This window comes from Phaethon aethereus, assembly GCF_964289735.1.
Source record: "Phaethon aethereus genome assembly, chromosome: 1".
NCBI lineage: Eukaryota > Metazoa > Chordata > Aves > Phaethontiformes > Phaethontidae > Phaethon > Phaethon aethereus.
Window position 1 is genome coordinate 76,729,614 of NC_138575.1, and position 22,836 is coordinate 76,752,449.

The 22,836-nt window shown below is 38.7% G+C and overlaps 1 protein-coding gene across 1 annotated transcript; it reads right to left on the minus strand.

The window, feature by feature from the left end:
• Positions 1–827: 827 nt before the first annotated feature.
• INTS13 (integrator complex subunit 13) lies at positions 828–20,022 on the minus strand. Its single transcript, XM_081999036.1, has 16 exons — positions 19,755–20,022; positions 18,756–18,830; positions 17,798–18,000; positions 17,445–17,525; positions 16,135–16,225; positions 14,352–14,480; positions 12,666–12,750; positions 9,927–10,016; positions 8,867–8,956; positions 7,885–8,063; positions 6,212–6,382; positions 5,589–5,743; positions 4,364–4,594; positions 3,071–3,210; positions 2,279–2,414; positions 828–1,208 (listed from the first exon to the last, which is right to left on the minus strand). The coding sequence occupies exons 1-16, from the start codon at positions 19,977–19,979 to the stop codon at positions 1,169–1,171; spliced, it is 2,121 nt and encodes a 706-aa protein (XP_081855162.1). The 5' UTR covers positions 19,980–20,022; the 3' UTR covers positions 828–1,168.
• Between the last annotated feature and the right edge of the window lie 2,814 nt (positions 20,023–22,836).

Consider the following 22,836-nt stretch of genomic DNA (forward strand, 5'->3'; position numbering starts at 1 on the left):
GTGTTCAGATCTAGTCATCATGAACTATTGTATTTAGTTTCAGGTGAAAAACTATGAATACACTAGTTTAGTTTTATAAATGCTCACAAATGTATGTCTTAAATCAACTTAAACTATTAAAATATCAAATCTGTGAGACCTTCAGTTGCTTATACAAGCTAGAATAAGGCAATGGATACGGATCAAAGGAAGGCTGATAAACTCAGCATGCTCACCTATTCATTTTTCCTTAGCCCACTCACATTGACCCATTTGGAAGCCAAGCCAACATCTTACAAGGGATCAGATCACAGACACTGGGTGAGAGAGTTTTCCCATTTGAGAATTCCACTCTCCATCAAGAGAAAAAGCAGCTCTACTCAAAGAAACTGAAGACAGATCGTCTACTTTGTCATTTCACAGCCATTAATATTCAGAATACGCCTACCCCATGATGTTCAAAAAGCTTAGACCTAAAACCACAGGTGTCTTAGAGGGTGTATTTCATAAAAAAATTTTAATCATTAGCAAAAATTTTATTTTACTTTTGCTTACAAAGACTTAACTCCAGCACAACCACCTGAAAAGCTTTGCTTTCTAAAGATCATTTCTAGTCAATTTTTAAAAGTCCTTAAACCAACAATTTTATCTGTAAAACCACTCTCACTCCCACCCCTTAGTTGAAAACCAAGACTGGCATTTTCTCAGGTCAGTGACTAGGTAGGTACTCAGTGTGCAGTCTTTTCCATAATTCTGGACTCCTGAGGAAGTTTCATATAAATAAAAGTATTCATGAGCCAAATTTAACAATATTATCAGATAATTATCAATTACTTGATTTTTTTTTTTTAAACAGCCATCACTGATTTTGAAATACTAAACAACACTTACGGGAAAAGACTTTAAACTGACTAACATTTTTGATTACTTCATTTTAGTCCATGGCAGCACAGGTTTTCTTCATCCTAAAAACATGACTAAAATACTTCAGGACAGCTCCTATTTGCACACTATTCATTTAATGTGATATGCGGATTTCATATTTCATAGCAAAAATAAGAATAGAAAAATGTAAAAACCAGTCAAACTAGAGCTATACAATTGTACTGAAATGGTACCAATATCAATTCCAGCATTAAGTATTTTTGCAATTCAGCCAAGTTTTGTCCAAAGAAATAAAAATAAATCATCACTGCCGGCCTGCTTTTCCATTTTCCGTTGTTTCCATTCTGAAATGCAAGACAACAATTGGTAAGGCTTGTTATTGGAAATACAATCAGATTAAGAAAAAAATTAACGGTTAAGTATTTTAATAAATATTTCTGACTTCATTAGTCATCCTGTCTCTCCCTGCCCGCAACATACACAATCTTATCTCCTCTTAATACTTTAAGCAGCAATCAGTACATAAAGGAAAGGTTTCTGCAAAGAAACTTTCCAGCAACAACTGCAAAAAAGCTACCCATTATCAACCCCACCAAAAGTCAAAAGCCTACGTTCATGTGACTAGAGAATCTATTTCTAAAATTTGAGCTTTAGCAATTTGTTTCAAGGTCTTCATTTTCACCCTTCTTACACTGATCATTGCGTGCCACCATCTTAAGAGGAGGTTGGTTTGGTTTTTCAGTATTTTTTGGTAAAACATGGACTATCAACTTCATTATAGCACAGCTGTAAATGTGCATATTAGTATCTTTAAAAATGCATACTTACTCATAATAATTCTAATATCCATGAAGAGGAAGGTGCACATAATGTTTGTCACTTATTAAACATTTTATTTAAGATAGTCTACAGAAAAAACTGCTAGGCACTGTGTCTTCTCTAATGCTCAAGAGCAGATCAAACTCAGGCAGTCACCCTTACTTGGGAAAGTATACACCTTCCTTCATTAGGAATACACAGCTGAATCTTATGATTCAACTATTCACTCTATTATCAACAATATTTTAAAATTAGCCATTCCTTTGGAAGCTAAAGCAAGCAACAGATTGGCACAAGAAATCTCAACTTAGCTATCATTTAACACCCTGAAGTTTAAGAGTTTTGCTGCAAGGGCAGTCACTAAGGCACAAGGAAGACTATTTATCAGCATTCAGCCTTGCTCAGCACAGATACAAAGAACTGAAAAGCAAACACTACTGTAGTTCTCCATCAATACAGAGACACAAAGGAATGTATTTATATGTTTTAATCCTCAAGAGAGCAAGACTTTTTAATGCTGTAACTGAAGTATTTCTCCATACGGCATACTGACTACTGCTAAGACATTTGTAGTGATGCATTTGCTGATACAAACCCATTTTCTTCTTTCAAATGTTGATATAGCTCAGCTTTATTGTTGACAGAGTTCAAACGACCAATAAATTCCTGGTGTTTCCTAGAGTTGGCAGTATTAATCCTGTTACTCCATAAAGACAGCAAGGACATTGGCCCTAAAATTGCAAGTAAAAAGAGTCTATGTGATTTAATTTTGGAATTCTTAAACATTACATTATAAAGGCTTAGAAGACATTACAGACTATGTTAGTACAACATATTAAACCCACTAACATTAAACAACCTTAGAGACTAAATAACTACAAAATATGCAAAGTGGTAACAGCTGAGTAGTTGCTTCATGAGACTGACTGCTTCAAATGCAGAATCTGAACATCAGCTCAGCAATTGCGATAGATAACAGCTCACACTAAGGAAGAGAAGTCAGTGAGAACTGCCTATTCCATCCAACAACTATACTGCTTAGACTTGTTTATATTTATTAGTCAGCAGGAGACAATGACTTCTGACACCTGTCCTTAAACAGCATTTGTGACATACAATAGCTCAAATACCACCAGCAGAAATTTGCCCAACCCCCTTGTCAACCCAACTGCCTATCAGACCCACACAATATACTGATACCCTTCTTTCTACATAGACTTGTTGAGGTTAACACATTTATCAAGAATTTCTCAACACTGAGTGTTTAATTAATCCTCACTGACTTAGCTTTAACTCCAAGAAGATTCATCTCATTACTTTAGAAAATACAGACTGATACAACAACTATCTTTAAAAGAAATAATCGGTTGCAATTCTTCTGGTTTACCTTTTGCCTTTTCAACTGTGGGCATTTCATCCATTGTAATAAGAGGCTTTTTGTTGGGTGGCTCAGGAGAATCAGGAGAATCTTTGATAACTTCAGCTTCTGCTAGATCTTCTTTTTCACGATCCAAAAGACCTTTTAACCTTTGAGAGGGAAGGAAAACAGTGAAGCAAAACATGCTAGAGCAGCACATATGATTCTTGACACCATTCTGTACTCCTCAAAGTTATACACAACCCATATCATAAAGTTTCTTTTGACCCTTTGGAATGGGTGAAAACCAATAGGGAAGACTGGCCAAATAGTCCTCTAGATAAAGCCTTAAGTAAAGGGAAAGACCTTAAAATATTATTTCACTTATGTTAGTCAGTAGTATTTACATTGTAGTTGAGACAGTTGATCATTCTGAATTTTGAAGGAAAGACTGAGTACCAATGAATATACCAAAATACCACACAATTTCCTATTACCTTTTCTATGTGAATTCAGACCTATTCTATACCAAATCCCTTTTATCTTAGTCCCCATTTTTGTTCCACATGTGAAAGTAAAAGCAATTGTAGGAATGGATTTGATCACACACAGAAAGGCAAGAAAGGTCATCAACATGGTGAGAATAATGTAGGTGTAAAGGTCCTCCTACCCTAAACAGTCATAGCATGCACAAAACATATGCAAATTAAGCTTAATACCATGAGGGGGTTTTTGATCTCTTTAGAATAGTAGGTTGAAAGAAAAGAGACTGACAGATGCTTACCACTTAGACAATTTACAATAACATGAATTATAGACAGCAGGTATTTGGACAATCAATCCTGACATTCAACTAAAGAGCCAAGTCAATTTGGATTGTTTATCTACCTGAACACTAAACTATCTACAGCTTGAGAGAAAATAACTGCCTAAGTTTTTAGTCATGCTTTCTATTTCTGTAACACATTTTAACATCTAATAGGTGGTGTGGTTACAATAAAATCCAACAGCAGCAACTCCTCAAGCTGCAAAGCTCCACTAAATGGTCAACAACTTGTCCTAGAACCATACTGCTTGTAAAATATTTTAATTTGAAAAAGTCTGATAAGCAGGCAGTGTAATCAGATGCCCATTTCCCAAGCTTGGTAATGGTGACTGATCCAAAAACCCCTGGGATTCACACTCACTGGTAGTAAGCCAAGGCTACAAGCGTGAACACATCAAACTGAAACCTGCAACTGTTTCACCTCAATTCCTCTCCCCTTTGAAGTAGGGCAGGACAAAAGTTATTACGCTACCCTTATTTCACTTTAGAAAACTTGCCTTTCTGATTCTTGCCATGGCTTATCCGATTCATAGTCTTTGCCCAACTTCTCTGACTTGTCTTCTTTGTCTTCTCTCTTTCTACCTCGTTTCTTGCGCTCCTCTTCTTCTGGGGGTTTGCTTCTGCAAGCCATCAAACATTCTAAGACTCGCTGGTGTTTATCAGAGTTGTTTATGTGTGCTCGTACAAGGGTCTCCAATTCATTCCACATAATCCGGTACTGTTCATCTCTAAGCAAGGCCAGAAAAAGGGTATTACATACAGGATTACCTAGATCATTAAACCATTGAATAAATTAAGGTTAAAAAACAGACCTTAAGAAACAACCCCCACCCTGACCCAAAAATAACTCCCAACAATTGTCTGTCCTCTTGTATTGGAGGTCTATCCACCTGGGATTACCTCATCCTTGAAATCTGAAACCACATTGCACATAACTCTTGATGTTAACTGGGAAATGTTAAGTTTCAGTTGAAACAGACTATATCCACTGAAATAAAATCCTTAACTTCCACAAGATCTCACTGCCAAAAGGCACTTCTGAATCCTCTCAGGTGTTTGCTAACTAAGCAATGCCAGAATATGCAGAGGGCCACTCATGTACTGACATGCAAATTAATTATTATTTAATTATTTGGATTAAAAAATTTAGAAAGAATTGTACCACACTACTGTAAATAACTTTCAGTCATAGGCAAATCATCTGTAGTTGCATTTCTTTTCAGCCAATTCTAGGAAATACAATGCATACATCACAATGACAGATACCAGGATATTCTATGTTTGTTTTCAAGACATAGCCCATATTTTAAGTAACTGTTTCAAAACATTTGACTATTCTAATATAACCCAATTTTAAAGCACTGTTTATTTGCAATATGCTTGTTTTCCTTTTTAGTAATTGTAAATTATTCCACTTTCTGTCCTAGCTTGTATCAATCTCTTCCCTTTCTTGATGACTGTCTTCACTTTCATATTTTTTAACACTCACAACTCTTGGGTAATACAACGATGTATTTTCTTCCTAACATATAGCAATATCAGTACTGTGATAGCCCCTAAATGATGCAGGCAAACTATTCACAGCATTTGTTTTGCTTACACATAGCATTTAGTTTGCTACGTATTACCTTTGGCCAAATTTTAAAAATTTGGTATTAAAACATGTCAATAGAATATATCTGAAAAAAGTCCAGCATCCACAAAAAGAGATATGCATGTAACCTTTTTGGACCCTTTCCTCTGGTACCAACTGTTGAAATTGGCAGCGGATCATTTTTCCTCTCCATGTCTACCAAATTGTATATTGTTTTTTGACAATTCAGAACATCCTCATCAGTCATTGCTTCTTTTACAATCACACTGGCTAATGGCACTACCTGTAACACAAAAGTCAACAACAAGAAAATCTGTGTATGCCACAGGAGAGAAACAGGAAAAAAAGAAATCAAAGGCAATGGAACCGTGGAACAACTCAACAAAAAACACACCCTCTTATCCTCAATTTAGTAATAACTCTGAGCAGGTATAAGCAGATGCACGTTTAGTACACAGCTCAGATGATACCACATTAAGCTCAAGGTCAGTGCTCTAAAAACAACTCACAGGCGAGTAAAACTACTTTACCCATCAGCACTGTAACTATCACGTTCAAATATTCCACCCTATTTAGATGGCATTCCAATAATCTATTGACATTAAATACAGAGTATTTAAGTGAAAATAAAGCTGAAAATAAACTGATTGTGGCAGGAGATTATCATAAAATAGAGTTAATATTTCATCAAGTGGCAAGGTGAAACTTAATCTAGAACAGAATAAAAAGTTACAAACCCCAGGTTACTTACAGCTTGCATGTTAAAGATGGTAGTCTGAGAAATAATCATAGGCCAGTAACGAGTATGTTTCTCTAACTGATCTTTTGCACGTTCCAATGGAATTTGAAGACTTCCATCGATCTTATATCTGGGCTCTAGAAAAGGAGTTAATCGGTTTTCCCTCATAAATTCACCAAAATCCTAATGGTAACCAAACAAGATACAATTAGGCATTTCTCTAACACAGTAACTTTCACTGAATGGGCAAAACAGCATAGTTTTGCTTATCACTAACCATGTACCACCCCCACCACTAAACTTGACCCTAACAACCAGAGCCCTGTTTCTAGCTTTCAGATGTACATAACTTGGGGTGAACACAAAAATAGTTGTATAAAAATATGGGTCAAAAACTGATGCAAGGTGTTTGATGAGGAAGCCTTCTGCATCTGCAAGGTATTTCATGTATGGTAAGAGTTTTGTTACATTTTTCTGGAAGCCACTTCTAACTTGTTTACAACAGATATAAAACATGTGTTGAAAAAAAAATAAAGGAAAAACCCCAAAATGAATGACAGCCGATTGTCTGCTCCCTATCCAGGGTTCAAAACCAGCAACTTCATTTTTTCCATTTATTGTACCAACCACTCACATACAATCTACCCCTCTGAAAAATCACAGAATCTGAATCACAGAATGGTAGGGGTTGGAAGGGACCTCTGAAGATCACTTGGTCCAACCCCCCTGCCAAGGCAGGATCACCTAGGGCAGGTTGCACAGGAACGCGTCCAATTGGGTTTTGAAGGTCTCCAGAGAAGGAGACTCGACAGCCTCTCTGGGCAGCCTCTTCCAGCATGCAGTCACCCTCACAGTAAAGAAGTTTTTCTTCATGTTGAGGTGGAACTTCCTGTGCTGCAGTTTGTGCCCACTGTCCCTTGTCCTGTCACTGGGCTCTACTGAAAAGAGACTGGCTCCATCCTCCTGACAGCCACCCTTCAGATATTTATAAACATTGATAAGGTCCCCTCTCAGCCTTCTCTTCTCCAGACTAAACAGCCCCAGGTCTCTCAGCCTTTCCTCATACGAGAGATGTTCCAGTCCCTTAATCATCCTAGTAGTCCTCCGTTGGACTCTCTCCAAAAGTTCCCTGTCTCTCTTGAACTGGGGAGCCCAGAACTGGGCACAATACTCCAGATGAGACATCACCAGTGCAGAGTAGAGGGGGAGGATAACCGCTCTCGACCTGCTGGTCACACTCTTCTTAATGCACCCCAGGATGCCATTGACCCTCTTGGCCACCAGGGCACATTGCTGTCCCATGGATAACTTATTGTCTACAATAAGTTATAAGCAAAATAAGCAGGATAGTCCTATGATGCATCCAGCCCACAGAAAAAACTTGCCAAGAAAAATGTTATTCTCAAATCAGAACAAACTTTAAATACTTATAGTGCATAGAGGCAAGTACTTCCTTGACATGGAAAGGATTCTATGAAGCAGGTATAACAATGAGCAGATGTACTACCCTTTACTAAATATGTATCATTTGTACCAAATATGTAACAGTAGTACAAAGAAAACCAGTTTGACCATGCAATCCATTCCAGCTCTCCAGAAAACATACCAACACTTCCTTCACACATCTACTGCACTATATCTCTTGTCATCCGAGATAAGCAACAACTTAAAAAAAAGAATCTTACTGTAATCCGGTAGTCAGTGACTCTTCCACCACACCCTTCGCTAATTGATGGGGGATCTTCTAGAATTGATCGCGAGCTGCTCAATACATGCAGAAAAATTTCTCCTCCATGGCTGCTGAGCATGTGACTAATTACTTTAGAGCCAGATTTGCGTGGCTGTTCCAACAAAACAGAACGACCTGTTGGAAGTGAGATCAGTTTCATTAGTTCCTGCATGCTGCAATTTTAAATTAAAAACTACATATACACAATATAGGTTTGTACCTAGCCAGGAAGACCCTGAATCCATTAAAGTTGTGTTTTCACCTAGCTGAATGAGAAACAGCTGTCTCCTTTGAGTATTTACCCCATATGTATTTACACAGAACATACTGTCATACACTCTTAAATTTTACAGAGAAAGATCAAAAAGTCTCTCCCCCAGACCAACCAATCACTTTCTCTGTAGGACATTATTCTTCAGAAAAATACCTATAAGACATTAATATGGTATGTTATGTAAGGGCAGTTTGTTATTTTAATTATTACAGATTATATTGTATACATAACCCAGTTGAGAGCTTTCTGAGGCTACCCAGCATCTGCTAAAAATCAGTCATAGAGATACGGTGCTAGTATTTTGCAATAGTTAAGAGTAAGCATTGTGATCAAGTGCACTATCACCTACTGAAAGTAGTGTTTCCTACTAAGTAGCATAAAGTGAAAAGTGTTCTACATTTGTATTCATAAAAGAACTACCAGAATTCAATACTTGTCCATTCTTCACATCTTTCCTCCCATCTTCAAGTTTCAAAACACATTCCATTTGCCTTTGAGTACATTTAACAACTTTCTTCTCTTCTTTGTACAAAATGTTAAAATAAACTAGACATTTTTACAGTATATAGACATTTACTGCTATACAAACCTAACTGTGGTAAGTGCTCTATTCATAATATTAACAATTAAAACATTAAATAACTGGCCAAGGACACAAATTTACCATTAAGGAGAAAGTTAGTAAGGCATGAAGAAGGTCTGCTATTTACATCTACTGGTGAAATTCTGTATGCTCCAGTGCAGTAGTGTAATTCTGAAAAATAAATAAGAAAATTGAGAGCGTAGTTCCACACAGAAAAAACATCCCACAAAAGAAAACAAAGGAGAGGAGCTATTCCACAATCATCAGAACTAGAAAGTCTACCTGTCCCTTGATCTAAAAGACTGCTCCTTTCATCATCTCCTCACAATCGTTCCAGTACCCTCAACTCTGAGCGCCTAATACATTCCCAAGCCCTATTTCCAGCAGGACCTCCAGTTCTTTATCTCCTGAGTTATTTCACTGTAGATTCAGCCTCCTCATTTCTCTATGTTTTTGACCTGCTGGCTCAAAAAGTCAATACATCTTGCTGATAGTCTACAGGGTGCATGAACTGAATGGCCAAGTGGTTCCTATGTTACCTCAAATCTTCCCTGTCTCTCAGCTTTACTCAGATTTGGGTAGAGATCACTCCCTTACTCAGATTTGAAAGTTAATATAGAGGGACTAGTCTGATAGTATCACTGCATACATTTAGTTTCCTTACAAAGCTTTTTACTTAGCATTCTAAAGATTACACTGAAGATAGTACTTTGATACTATCCCCACCCCCCCAAAACAAGAACTAAAACCAAAAAAAAGAGTCAACATCTCAAACCTGCTATGTTAAGAAAACACCACTGTGGAACTGACAAGGCATATTTGGCACTATGGGAGGGACAAATAATTACTGAACATTGCAGTCGAGGAAGAACTGCATGATACTTAAGAGATTGAAAAAAGCCACAAAGAAAAACATTACTACCCCTCTTACACAAACCACTGATTAGCCAAGATCAGGAGAGCATCGTATGACCATTGGTAAAGCAAGGTGCAGTCAGCAGCAAAGTTTATAGAGCAAAAGGTAAAACCAGCATTAACAAGAAGTGAATTCTCTCCTTGTTCAGATTCTCATCAGCATATAGAGAGAACTGTGTTCAACACAAGTTAGAATATCAGTTTTGTAAGATACCATGTTACCTACCCACACTATTTGTTCGAGGAGTACACCATTTTAACGTTACAGTTTCTTTAAACGTGCCTTCTCTGCTATTGCTGCCTATATGATTATCACCTGCAGCATAAAGTCAGAAAAAGTGTGTGATCAACTATATTTTCTGTTACAGCAAAAAACTCCAAAGTTAAGGTACAAAATACTCATTACATAAGCATATACAAAAATGTAAACTAATTTTTAAAAATTAGATATCTAACTGAAGCAAAAAAGTTATTAGCAGTGGCAGTTGAAAATTAGTATTTTAAAATCAGCAGCCCTTGCATATATTTTAAAAGACAAGCCAGTGAACAAAATACTGCAGCTCCAGAGTACATTCCATAGATACTATTCAACATTTAGAAAATTCTAGATATGTTTTATCTATAACAGGCAATTTTTTCCTTCTAAAATACTTAGGACTTTAAGACAATATCTTTTCTAATTTTCCACACAGAAATCAGAACCCTGAACAAATTTTAGAGCTGATCATATATTGCACATATTCTATCCCAAGGTCAAAATTGAAACTGATCTAAAGGCACATTGACAAGTTGGGCTTTTGGGGGAAAGTAGTATTTTGGTCTCATCATCCAGTATCTTTGCTATGTCAGATTCAAACTGATCATCTCTCAACATGGTTTACCGGCCATAGATGTTTTATTATTAGAATACTTCTATACAAATTCTCACTGATAACTGGTCTGGCAAAAACCACCTGAAGGCCTTTAAAACAGACATTAACAATATCCCTTTAATACATCTAATTACATTTCTACTAGTGAGTTTTGCAATTCTCCACGATGCTTGACTCACATTATCTCAGGAAAGAATTAACTGAGTTTTGCGTGAAGTTTCAGAATCACAGTAGCACAGTCACTTAATATGCTCAAATCCACAATAATTGGGAGGAATGAGACATACATCAACGTGCAACATTGTATGTAATATATTAGGGTTTGGTCTAATCTTTCATATAATTTTTCTTTTATTCCACAAGACATTTACTCAAGAGACTTGTTTGACTTGCTTATTAATCATGCAGGTAACTTGCAAACGTTGATTTTTCCGTTAAATTAAAATAACCAGAATCCTTTTAGAAAATCTCTCAGAATATCTGAAGGGCCAAACTTACTTCATCTAAAAATTCTCTAGCAACATTTTGCAGAAGTAAGATCAATGGAACCGAATTCCTATTTTCCTAGCACCAGAGCTATTACAGCCGAAAGATTTATTTAAAAAAAGAAACCAAAATTTCCAGGATTTAAGAACAGACTTTCCTCTCAAAGTTCTGATAGAAAAAATTTGAAGAGGAATTGCAGTTGGAGTTTGCTTTTGGCTTTTACTAGCAGACTTATTCCTTGAGCCAATAGGTGTTAGAAAACTATTTGTAAGTCCTTCCAATAAAGTTTCATGCTTTCAACACAGTAACACAAGTTCAGTTAAGTCTGAATTCATTACTGTAACATCCTATTCTTTTTCCTCAATCTTTTATCATACACTCCATTAAAATAGGGAGCACAGTACTTCTAGATGATAATGAGGAGTTACCTCCTTTTCCGCAAAGTAATGGTAAACACCTTAAGAGAAAAAAGCAGCACAAATTCCCTAAAATGGCTACTTATGGACCACATGATTCCAAACTTCAGAAAAGAAATATCCACTCTTTATTAAATAACTGACAAAAATAACTCATTTGTCAAATTCTTCACTTCTAAGAAGTTAAACCACAACCAACTTTCTAATATGCTTTAAAGCTATGTAATATAGTTTCAGATAGTAAAACAAGTATCTATAGCCTGTATCTAAATACAGATATTCTGCACACATACCAAATCAGACTAAGCTTTTAATGGTACCGAATCATATAACAGAAGTTACAGCCAATGCAGTAAGAGAAAACAAAACATACACATGCCTTTAAAAGCTTCAAATGAGACTTCAGCACTGAAGAGGCATACAGTCTAAGTATTCCATAACACACCAGCACAGGCTAAGAGTTTTTTCACTGCTTGGCTTTGCTTTGAATTCTACAAATACATAATTTTTAGCCTGACTTATTATCAGAATTTTACATCAAGCACTCTTTCCTGAACAAAATAGTTTTGCGTAAGGCTTACTGTTGTGTTTTTCTAACCTCATGTGAGTCATTAAAAAGTCACCTGAGAGGAATACTAGGTAATAATTCCAAATTTACAAAAAGGATATTAGGTATTTCAAATACAAGAAAGTTCAAAAGCCAAATAACTATTGTCTTTTCCAAAGCAATTACTGTCATAAACAGGCCTATGGGATGTAGATGTCGTCAACTATTGTTGTTTAGCAGCCAGATTTAAAGTTCAATTGTGCAAGGAATGATTTTCCACAAATACCCACAAGAGGTACTTTCTTTCACAAAATCACTGCACAGCTGGTCTCATCCACTTTTTATATCTGAATAAGAAGTGGACATGCCCCTCAAATCTCACACAAATCCTGAACATGTGAAACTGTCTGATGAATTTGACCTGTTTTTTCATTGTTATATCCTTATTACTACATTAAAATATGCCAGTAATGACTAAAACTCCAATGCCAACATTACAAATCAAGTTCTTGGATTGTAAGGAATGACTAAAAATACACTAACAATTCCTGAAATTTACATCAATTTGAAGCTTGCAATCTTTCTTTCTGAATACTTCTGGTAGGCTGATCAAAAGTCATCTTTAGAGGACTATTTCTACTTACCACTCTTTAAGAAGTCAACATGTGCCTCTTTGTGATGAAGAAGCTCCACATCATAGTTGGCTGATGTGTTAGCATGTTGTTCTTCCTTTAAAAAGAGAAAGGTAGAAAGAATAAATATAATTCTTTCAGCTAGAGGTCACTGTTTTCATAAATGAATGGTTCTACATTTACCTTTAACTCCAGAAGAAAACAAAAAGTCTCCAAAGGGCTTCAGACAACAACAGGATTAGCAATGTTGAGGAAAGTGTTTGTTCTCTGACCTGTTTAAAGATGCAGCTATCTGCTTTTCCTCCTTTTTCTTTTTTGAAACCCTATGGTTTCCTCTTTATACAAATGTCATGACAGAGTGCATAGTGTAAAATATAGGTAAAAATATGCTTAAGTACTTTTGTTTAAATTAGTGAAGTTAAGGAAGTCTACAACATATTGAATACCACCAGCATTTAAACTTGCTAAGCAGCAACAAATAGTCACTGCAGACTAGATCAGCAATTACTTTCTATAACTAAAAATTTCAAGAATCCAAACCAAAAAACACACTTTGAAATTATAATTTCCTTGCACTTAAGATATACAAGAAGTGTACTTGCAGCTGCAAGTTTATAATTAAAAAAATGGATGTTTGTAAAGAGGACACTGCATCTTTAAACAGCTGCAGAGGACTAGCAAAAACAGAACAGTAACCTTGGTAATTTATTCCAAGTAAAAAAACATCCAAAAAACCACAGAGAACCCAACATAGTCTATTACTATAAGGACAAAGGCAGAAGGGAAAGGCATACCAGCAGCACACAGGTCAGAAAGTTACAGACAAGGTATTTGCAAACTTAACTAACATTTATGCCATGACCCATGTCTAAGTTTCATTAAAGCTGTGAAAATATTCTAGTTTCATACTTTAACTTATAAAATCCATACAATATTGATAGTTTTCAAAGATACAAGTAATGATATGCCCCTGTCATATTTGTTTGGTTTGAAGACTGACACTTCTGTTTCAGTTGTCTCTTGCTGCCTGATCAGAAAATTACTGTAAACTTAATACTTGAAATTCTTAGTTGCACTGATTTCCTGCCAGTAGTGATAAAAAAATATTAAAAATAGGGACATAGACAACTTTGAACAGAAGATGTTTAATATCTATCTTAACTAGATGTATCTCCCACACCCCTGTTTCTGGCTTATGGATCTTCAAACTGGAAAACCTACTGGAAAACCTTTAGTCAAAAATTGGCTATTAGTTACAAACACCTTTATGTTGGGTGGGCATGGTAATGAAACAGAGGAAAAAGAGACTCACTATGCCACTATAATGCACAAGGGTCAAGAATATCTAAACACAACTAGAAAAAGACAAAAGAATCACAGACAAAGTGATCTGAGGTAAATAAGATCGTATTTACATAAAATACAAACAGAACTGAAACAACACTTGTATTGCGACATCAAAAATTGAGATTCAGCAATACAACATTTTGTACTGTGATCCTTCTTTACTTTTTTCCCCCTTTATTTTTACTAACCTGGTCACAGACATTGAATGTGGGCTAATAAAGAAACAAAACAGAAAATATGACATGGAGAGAAAAACAATGTAAAAATTCAATTAAAATAAACAGTAAAAGTTTTCAAACAAATTTAGAAGTGATGCAGCTAGTTATCGCAAAGCTATACACACAACATTACCTTCATAGGAATGTTAGTTATTGTGGTTGAAGCCAGATCAAAGTGCTGTTGTACTAAAACATTCAGTTTTGTAGCCAGATGCCGTCCCGCACGGACACTGTGCACTTCACTGGTTAAAACAGGTGAAAGCTAAAATAAATTGACATAGAGTATATAGTATTAATGGATTAGACTCTAGTATCATGTAACAGTATTATTCATTTCAAATACTAAAACAAAGACATTTATACTGCTAAATTTGAGGGAAAATAACCACCCAAAAAACCCACGCAGTGGGAAACTAAGAAGGAAGAAGCAAAAATTATTTCTCACTCAGTATTTTGCAGGTTATGCCAGTTATTATAGTTGCAGCTGCTACAAACTGTCAAAAAATTAGAAGTGTGCTAAAAAACTTGAGTCATCAATTGTTAATAGGAAGAGTTAGTATCACAACAAGGGGAAGAAGTCCTCTTAATAGCAGCTCTGGGGCTCATTTTTCACTCTTTTACCTGCTGAATAACAGGAACAAAGTCATTTTTATATACCTACCTGTAAACGCATCATATATACACAAGGGAAACAAACACAAGCCATAAGATGCCTTTAATTTTTCCCTAGCTAACAAGGACATTGGTTTTAGGCTTTTGAAAAAAACAAAAAACAATAAAGACTGTCTTCAGAGGAAAGTAGTAGTCAATTTATTCTATTCTGTTCATACTTTATTTTTTAGCAAAACTACAAAAGGGTTTTGTAGAAAAGAATCTCAGGAAGGTAGCTATTACAGTCCTTCTTATTCATGAAATAGTATGCAGGACTACATGCCTTTCATGTTAAAAACAAGACTTTTTCTCATGTCTTTTCTCTTTCTTACAGACAGCACATTAAAATACTGAGCAGAGATGACTGATGAAGAGTAGACTATATTAATAAAATATTTTGTACATACTTGGTTTCAAAGAACCATTAAGCATACAAGTCCAAAGAGCATATGTGCTTGTTACCAAACAACTGAGATGTTTATATATTAATTACTTCAATGCATCCCTTCACCTTTTCATAAAATAATCTTTAGAAGTACCTGTAGGGTACTTCAAGTATTTGATGAACTTCAAGCATATTCTACATTCCTACAATACATTACCCTTTTACTTGGAAGCAGATATGCCTTCCAAGGCTTTTCATTAAAAGGCATCTGTCTGCTAACACTGGAACAACAAAATGTATACACAAAAGCTTATTTTGGTTTCATGAGAAAACCATTCAACCAAAAGGCTAAAAAATGCTAACATGTTAGTCTGGATAACATGGAACACACAGTGCTAAACAATATCCACACCACTCAGTAACAGATATTTGGGAAAACAGGGCTTGTGCTAACTAGCAGCTTATGCTTGAACAGCAGTGAAAGTTACTCAGCTAACCTATTCAACACACCACGTAATTGATGGCTTTACACTGCGTTCCTAAATGTGCATTTTCTTCTCAAAAAAACCAAACCAAAGACTATCATTCTACGGCACTAACGGGCTTACTTCACCAAAAAAATGAATCAAGAGTTATTAATGAAAGAAATTTAAGTAACAATTACAACAGGCGATACCACATATGCACAAAACCTACAAAACAAGAAGACAAAGCATACACTTTAGATGGCAACTTTTCAAAGAACTATCACCTGTACTTTTTCCCTACACCTTACCAGAGGCTCAAAACATTATTGCTGAATACTTAATTTGCACTGTCTATTTTGAGTCTGACATGGTTCCTAATCCTTGGATAGATTTTCTCATTTTAAGCTCCTTACCTCTTTTTTAGGACGATCTGAAACAAGGCTTTCTTCACCAACTGGGTAAGTGTGGATTAAGACCAATTCACATTTCTGAATCTGCATTAAACTTAAAAATAAAAACATTCTATTTAGCCTACAGTGTTGCAGATTATCTCCTACAAATTAGATCAATTGTCCCAAGATTTATCTGATCTCCAGAACACAGAATCATAAAGATGTATTACAACATACATCTTTCTGAAAGCATTCTGTAGAAACTAGGTTACATCCATGTTTTTCAAAAGCACTTCAAAATAAGTTTTTAATCAGACTATTTTAAAAGTATAACATTTCTAGCTCTTCAGATGCTATAGTGTCTTCAGATGCACTGTGTTTCTTTTTGGACTTATCAATGGAATAGATCCTGCTGTGATCTGTTCAGCTTCATTCACCTGAAAATTGAAACTACATCGGATTTGTGTCTCCCAGGTGTGCACAGGTATTACTAAGGGGATTCCAGTGAACATGACAACAACCACCCAAATAGCATGCTTATCTCCTAATGCAGTTGGAAATTTGGAGAGATCAAGACATTGTTCCACATCTCTACCTACAGGAATGAGACCACTTTTCTGTCTTTAGAGTGGATGTAGAACCCAATTCCCTGGGGCAGTATCCCTTATACATACATAAAGCTGCAATTGCAGCAGGTAAATAGCAGAAGCAGGAGTGTCCTATATTTAAGCGCCTAAGGAGCAACCAAGAACAGGATCTCCACCCACTATACACTTTAAGGCAATACATAGTCCCTGGGCCAAACAGTTCACTGTATAATTAGACAAAACACATGGTAGAAAAATGACATCTCAGACAAGATGTAACCTGTATTTCAAGAGATTCTTTTATCTCAAGGGAAGTGTCAGGCAACATCATAATTTAGAAGTCAAAAACTAGTTTCAAAGTAGTTAGCTATTTTAGTCAAAGAAAGATGAATGTAAAATTAATACAGTGTTATCAAGACAAAATGCATCAGATGCATTACTGATTACATATATACAGTATATAACAAGGCACAGTTATGTGTCTCATTTTGGAGCAAGATGTAGAAGGTAGCAACCTAAAGAAATACCATCCTATGAGGATAAGATGATACTGAAAAGCTAATTATTATACAACAGCTCTAAGTCAACAATATCATGATTTGGCACATTCTATTTCACACCAGCATTTATTCAAACAGTTCATCAGAATAAGTTTTAAGTGATAAAAACACATCTGTATTTCATAGAGGATACAACAGGCGCACACAGAATACGAGAAACTACCTTTGTAAAAAGTATACTCACTGATCTGAATTAGCTGCAAGCTTGTTATGCTCGTGAATGGTTTCCTGAACACAATCCTCAAGCATCCGAACATGACTGTCACTAGGAAGAAATTTTATGATTTTTTTAAGTGCAGAATAATCAATTCTGTTCAAAGCAACATACACTAAATGCTCTCCTATTTCAAGTGGGAAACTTTTGGTTTGTTACTCTAACAGACCTCCATAAATTAAACCTTTAATAAGGCAAGAAATGATTTAACAAAGAACACGAAAAAGCTAGCTACTTAGGGCACTATTCATGACAATCAAAAAACAACTTCTAAAAAAGCATGAAATAACTTTTTTAAAATGGTAGAAGCAGATAATACAAACCTTTTCGCATTAGTAATACAGATTATTCTTCCTCTGTTTCCAACACGTTCCGCATTCTCCATGAGCATGGTTCGAGCCTCATGCTGGTATTCTGTTATTTTGCAGAGCGCTTCAACTGCTGCAACCAGACCATGAAGTATGCTGCAGCACTCCGGATCTGCCCGAGGATTAGGTGGCCCAACAGCTGCTAATGCTGCCATCAACTAGTTAAAAAGAAATACATTATTGAAAATTACTTTCTAGCCATTTGTTAAAATGATGAGTTAAGAGAAAATTCATCATCGTAACTTATTTTACATGCAAATTAATATTGTTTAGAGAAAACCAGAGTGAAGACCATTATAAGTTCCCAGCCTTCTAGAAAACATTTGGCCCTAAATTACTCTTTGCAATTAATTTATTAATTGTTACTAAGCCTTGAGAATATTATATTCTCATTTATTACAGAAAAATACATGGCTATAATAACAAGTTATATCTGATATCTGAAAGAAATTGTAACATTATCAGTTGCCAACTGCTTTTATTTTCTGAGAATTTGGAAATTCAGTTCCTCCAAGTAAATTCAAAGTAAATTCAGCACATTCAGTATGAAACAAAACAAGTGCAAAGAGACTATTTACAATATTTTTTTTAAACAGTTTATTTGCCTGTCAGGCAAATGTAAAAAAACCAAACTAAATTTCAAATTCAAGTATCAAATTACAGAAGAAACACATAGGTTATTTCTTCAAAACATTTATTTTAATATGCAACTCTATACTGGATTCTTTTTAAATTATGTGAGGCTGCCTATAGAATAGTCCAGCCTCACAGGCTACTTAAAGTTCTGTTACACAATAATTTCAGACCAGATGCAACAACATTTTAAGTAAATTTATTTCAGATTGAACATAGTAAGCAGCTGCTATTTACTCCAATTAAACTAGACTTACAAAAGAACAGTTACAAAGCATACCTCCTGCAAGTTCTGATCTTCTTGTGTCCAAGAATTCAAGACATGAGCCCCAGAATCACTCACAATGAAATTCACCTGAAAGGATCAAAAAAGCACATGTAAGATAACAACCATTATGGCTACTTCCCCAAATCCAGACAAACATGAACTACACCTCTTCTGATACTTTGGAGATATGGTCAACAACAAACCAAACTAAAAATAAGACAACAAAACCACAAAAAAACCATCCTCTTCAGCTATATTCAGTTACACCTTTAGTAACATTATGATTAACAACTTCTAACTCTAACTATTTACATTTTTAAGCCACTAAATCTCTACACCAATTAGGTAATATTTTCAGTAGAAGAGATATAAAGTGAACTCTAATACTGCAATATTGCAAATCATTCTGTCACAGTAGATCACAGGGGCAAATACCTAGCAAGATTTAATAAACAACATAGCAAAATAAGTTCTAAAGATGACAAAAAAGTCAACAGGAAGCACACCTTCTATCTTAATTTTGGTTTCTCATACCACACAAGCTCCAGTTCAGCCACCTGATTCAAATCCATTAAGCATACACTTGATACAACCCCATAATGGGACTTGACTGTATATTAAATGCTCTAAACCAGAGTTTATATTAAACATTCGTTGTCTGAGAACAAGGACATGCGATCCATTGAGGCAGTGTGGCTGACATGCATTAAATCACTGAACTACCGCCAGTATTTGTTAGTGCCCAGCCTCTGCCTCAGCTGCTGCCTGACACAGCCAGTATTCCACCATCACTATTTTGTGCCAATATCACTGGCACAGGCTTAACTTCCATGGTTATATCCTACTGAAACCAATTTAAATAGCTATAAAGTGTATCAACAGCACAAAGAATTTTTTATATAATAAATTATATATGATCTTTTAATCTAACCAACACTAATGATATTAAAACACTTCATTAAAATATCCCTTATACTATCAAGTATCATATGCAGTGTGGCTAGAACTTACCAGTTTCTTGAAAGGAAAAATATCATACATTATTCTACAGTACTCCATGGATGATTCCACTGAACAGGTCCATAGCGATTTTGATATGGGTGCTAGAGGTATAATTCCTTGGGTCCGATTCTTTACTAACATATCGAATTCAACATGTTGTCTGCAGGATTCTGCCATATATGGGCAGTGATCCACAACAAAAACAGTTTTATGAGACTCAGAAAAGATTTTCATTTTCTTCCTAAAAGAAACAGATACTAAAATTAGAAAGAAATTATAGAAGGAAAAAAAAAAATCACATCACAGGATTACTGTGCAGTTTATATAGTATAAAATTATCTCACTAGAACATACTAGTTGTAAAGATGGTACCTCTTAAGAGTATTTTGATTCCATATTGCATACATTAGCTCTTACAAAACTTTTAAGCTTTTGAAAAAGCTAAAAAATATCAATTTTAAGAATTACATGGAGACAAATACCCTCTGGAACTCTTATTATTTCATGCATTTAGTATACTAGACTTCTAATCAGAAGAAACTATTTTTTCTCAGGAGGCAAAAAATACAGAAAATGTAAACATATACTGTTGAAAAGGAAACAACAACGTTACCCTCCTCAGTTTTCTAATAAAAAGAAAACTTAAGAAAAAAGTATGGAACATGCTTCCTATTTAAAACTTATTTACTAAAATAAGCAACTATACAGACCTTGAAGTAGCTTTTAAGACTTTTAAGTAGATTTTCAGCCTTCATTTGCTAGATACATCTTTCTGTTTTTAAATTAATATTTGCATCTGTACTTTTATCTCTCACTGACAGACACACCAAGTCTGAAATCCCAGTGTAAATGTTCCTTATGCAGCAAGACTCACAGGAGCACCCTTTGCATTCTTCCCAACTACGAAGCCAGAGAACTCTGCATTGAATTGTGGTGCATTTTCCCATTTCACATCAATAAGACTGGGTTTTTACACTGGAAGAAGTACTTTTGAAGCAACTACATCAGATCCTTGTGTTAGGGTGGACACTGTAACTTGGGGACCCAAACTACAGAGGAAAATTAAGCTTAGGCTAGTGCTACTTAGACCAAATTAATCTCTAAACATTCGTCTCATATCAAACTCATTCAACTCCTGGATGTTTTCATAACGTTTCTAGTGCAAAAATCTATTTCGTCCACGCAAACGCCGCTGAATTACAGAGTACAGAAAAGCAAAAAATATATACCCAGGCCATTTAAAAACCTAAAATATTAAAACAACGAGGAGTTGCCCAAGTCAGACGGCAGCACCTCGCTCTGGGGGACAGGTTTCGCCCCCGCCAACGGCTGCAGCTTCCAGGGCACACGCTACACCCCCTGCGGCAGAAGTCAAGGTCGGCCCAGCGCCGCGGGCCCGGCCCAAGAACCGGCAAATCCTTCCTTTAGCCTGGCCGAGAGCCCGAGGGGCCGGGGAAGCCGAGCTGGCTCCTCGACGGCTGGCAGGAGGGCCGCAGGCGACCGGCGGGGTCCGGAGGCGGCGAGGCCGGTCCCCGCCCGCAGACTCGTGGGGGAGAGGAGGCGAAGGGAAGCGCCTCTTACCTGGGCCGGCTCCTCCTCTGATGCACAAGGCCCGGGCCCGCTCCGCGCCGCGCCCGGGCCCGGCCGCGGGCTCGCTCCGAGGAGGAGGAGGGATGAGGCCCGCGGGGCGCCCTAGATAGGGTCGGGCGCGGGCGCCTCCGGCCGGGCGACCTCCATGCCCCTGCGCCCGCCTCCTCCGCCGCCGGCTCCGCGGCGAGCGCGGGGCCCGGCTCCTGCCTCCGCGCCCGGCGCCCGCGGGGGTGGGAGAAGCGGCCGAAGCCCCCCCCGCTCCGCCCACCCCTGAGGCCGCGAGACCCCCGCGCGGCCACTTACGCCGCTGGCACAACGGCTCCCCCAGCGCTGGCGGGGGGAGCGCCTCTCCCCTCACACCCCCCCCCGGGTGTGTGGCGCCAGCCCCACCCCGGGCCCGCTCACCCCCCCATGCCCGCCGCGGCCCTCCGCCGCTCGGCCCTCCGCCTGGGCGCGGGCCGCCCCGCCCTGCCGCGAGACGCCACCCGCACTGCACGGAAGAGCTCGAGGCACACGCTCTCGCGAGACGCCAGAAAGCAACACCCCTTCCCGAAGCGGGAGAGGTATGCAGCGGAGGGGTCGGCCTTTTCTGTCGGAAGTAGCCAATAGGCAGGCGAGGAGAAGTAACTAGGGCCGGAGGGGCGTCTCTCGCGAGAGCTGGGAGCGTCGGCGAGGCGGGGAGCGGCGCCAAGGTGTCCTCTCGCGAGAGTGGCGGGCGCTCGCCCGGTACCGCTGGCCGGTAGCGCGGCCGCCCTCGCCTCACACCGCCCCGCCTACTGGCGGGGACGCGCCTCCCTCGCCCCTCCTCCGCTTCCACCTGCGGCCCGCCGCCATTTGACAGCGGGGCGGGCCGGGCCGGTCGGGGCTTCACCCCCGGCGCCGGGCGCTGCCGGAGCCGCCGGTCATGAGTGAGTGGCGCGAGGCAGGGAAGGGGTGTTTGGGGTCAGCCCGGCCGGCGCGGGGTGGGGGGTCGGGTGTGCCGGTGCCGCTGGGCGCTTGGGAGCCCAACGGACTTGCGTTGGGGCGCGCGGGGAGCCCCTGGGCCGTGACGTCACGAGGGGTGCGAGGGTGGAGGAGGAGCCCCCCTCCGTTGCTGCTGGCTGCGGTGGTCCGGGGCGAGTCCAGCCGCTCAGCTCTGGCTTGGGGAGCCTTCGTCCGCCTTCATGTGCCCGCTGTGTCACGGCAGGTGCCGGTGTCGTGACAGTCCTGACTGGCGCGCCTCAGCATCCGTTCTCGACGGCGGGGAGAGGGGGCCAGGGGGTGGAGGCGACGCTCCCCGAAAGCGAGCTGCCGGGCCGCCGCCCGCTCCCCTCCCCTCCCTCAGCTGGCGAGCGGCGGGGGAACCGCGGGTCTGCTCCGCGCCTAAGCGGGCTGCAGCCAGCGGCGGCACCCGCTGGCGCACTGGGCCGGCGGGCGGCCCTCACCGGCCCTTTTGCGCTGCTGGGAGCGGCGGTGGCGGCGCCTGCTCAGCCTGCGGGACTCCCCTTGGACGCCGAGAGAG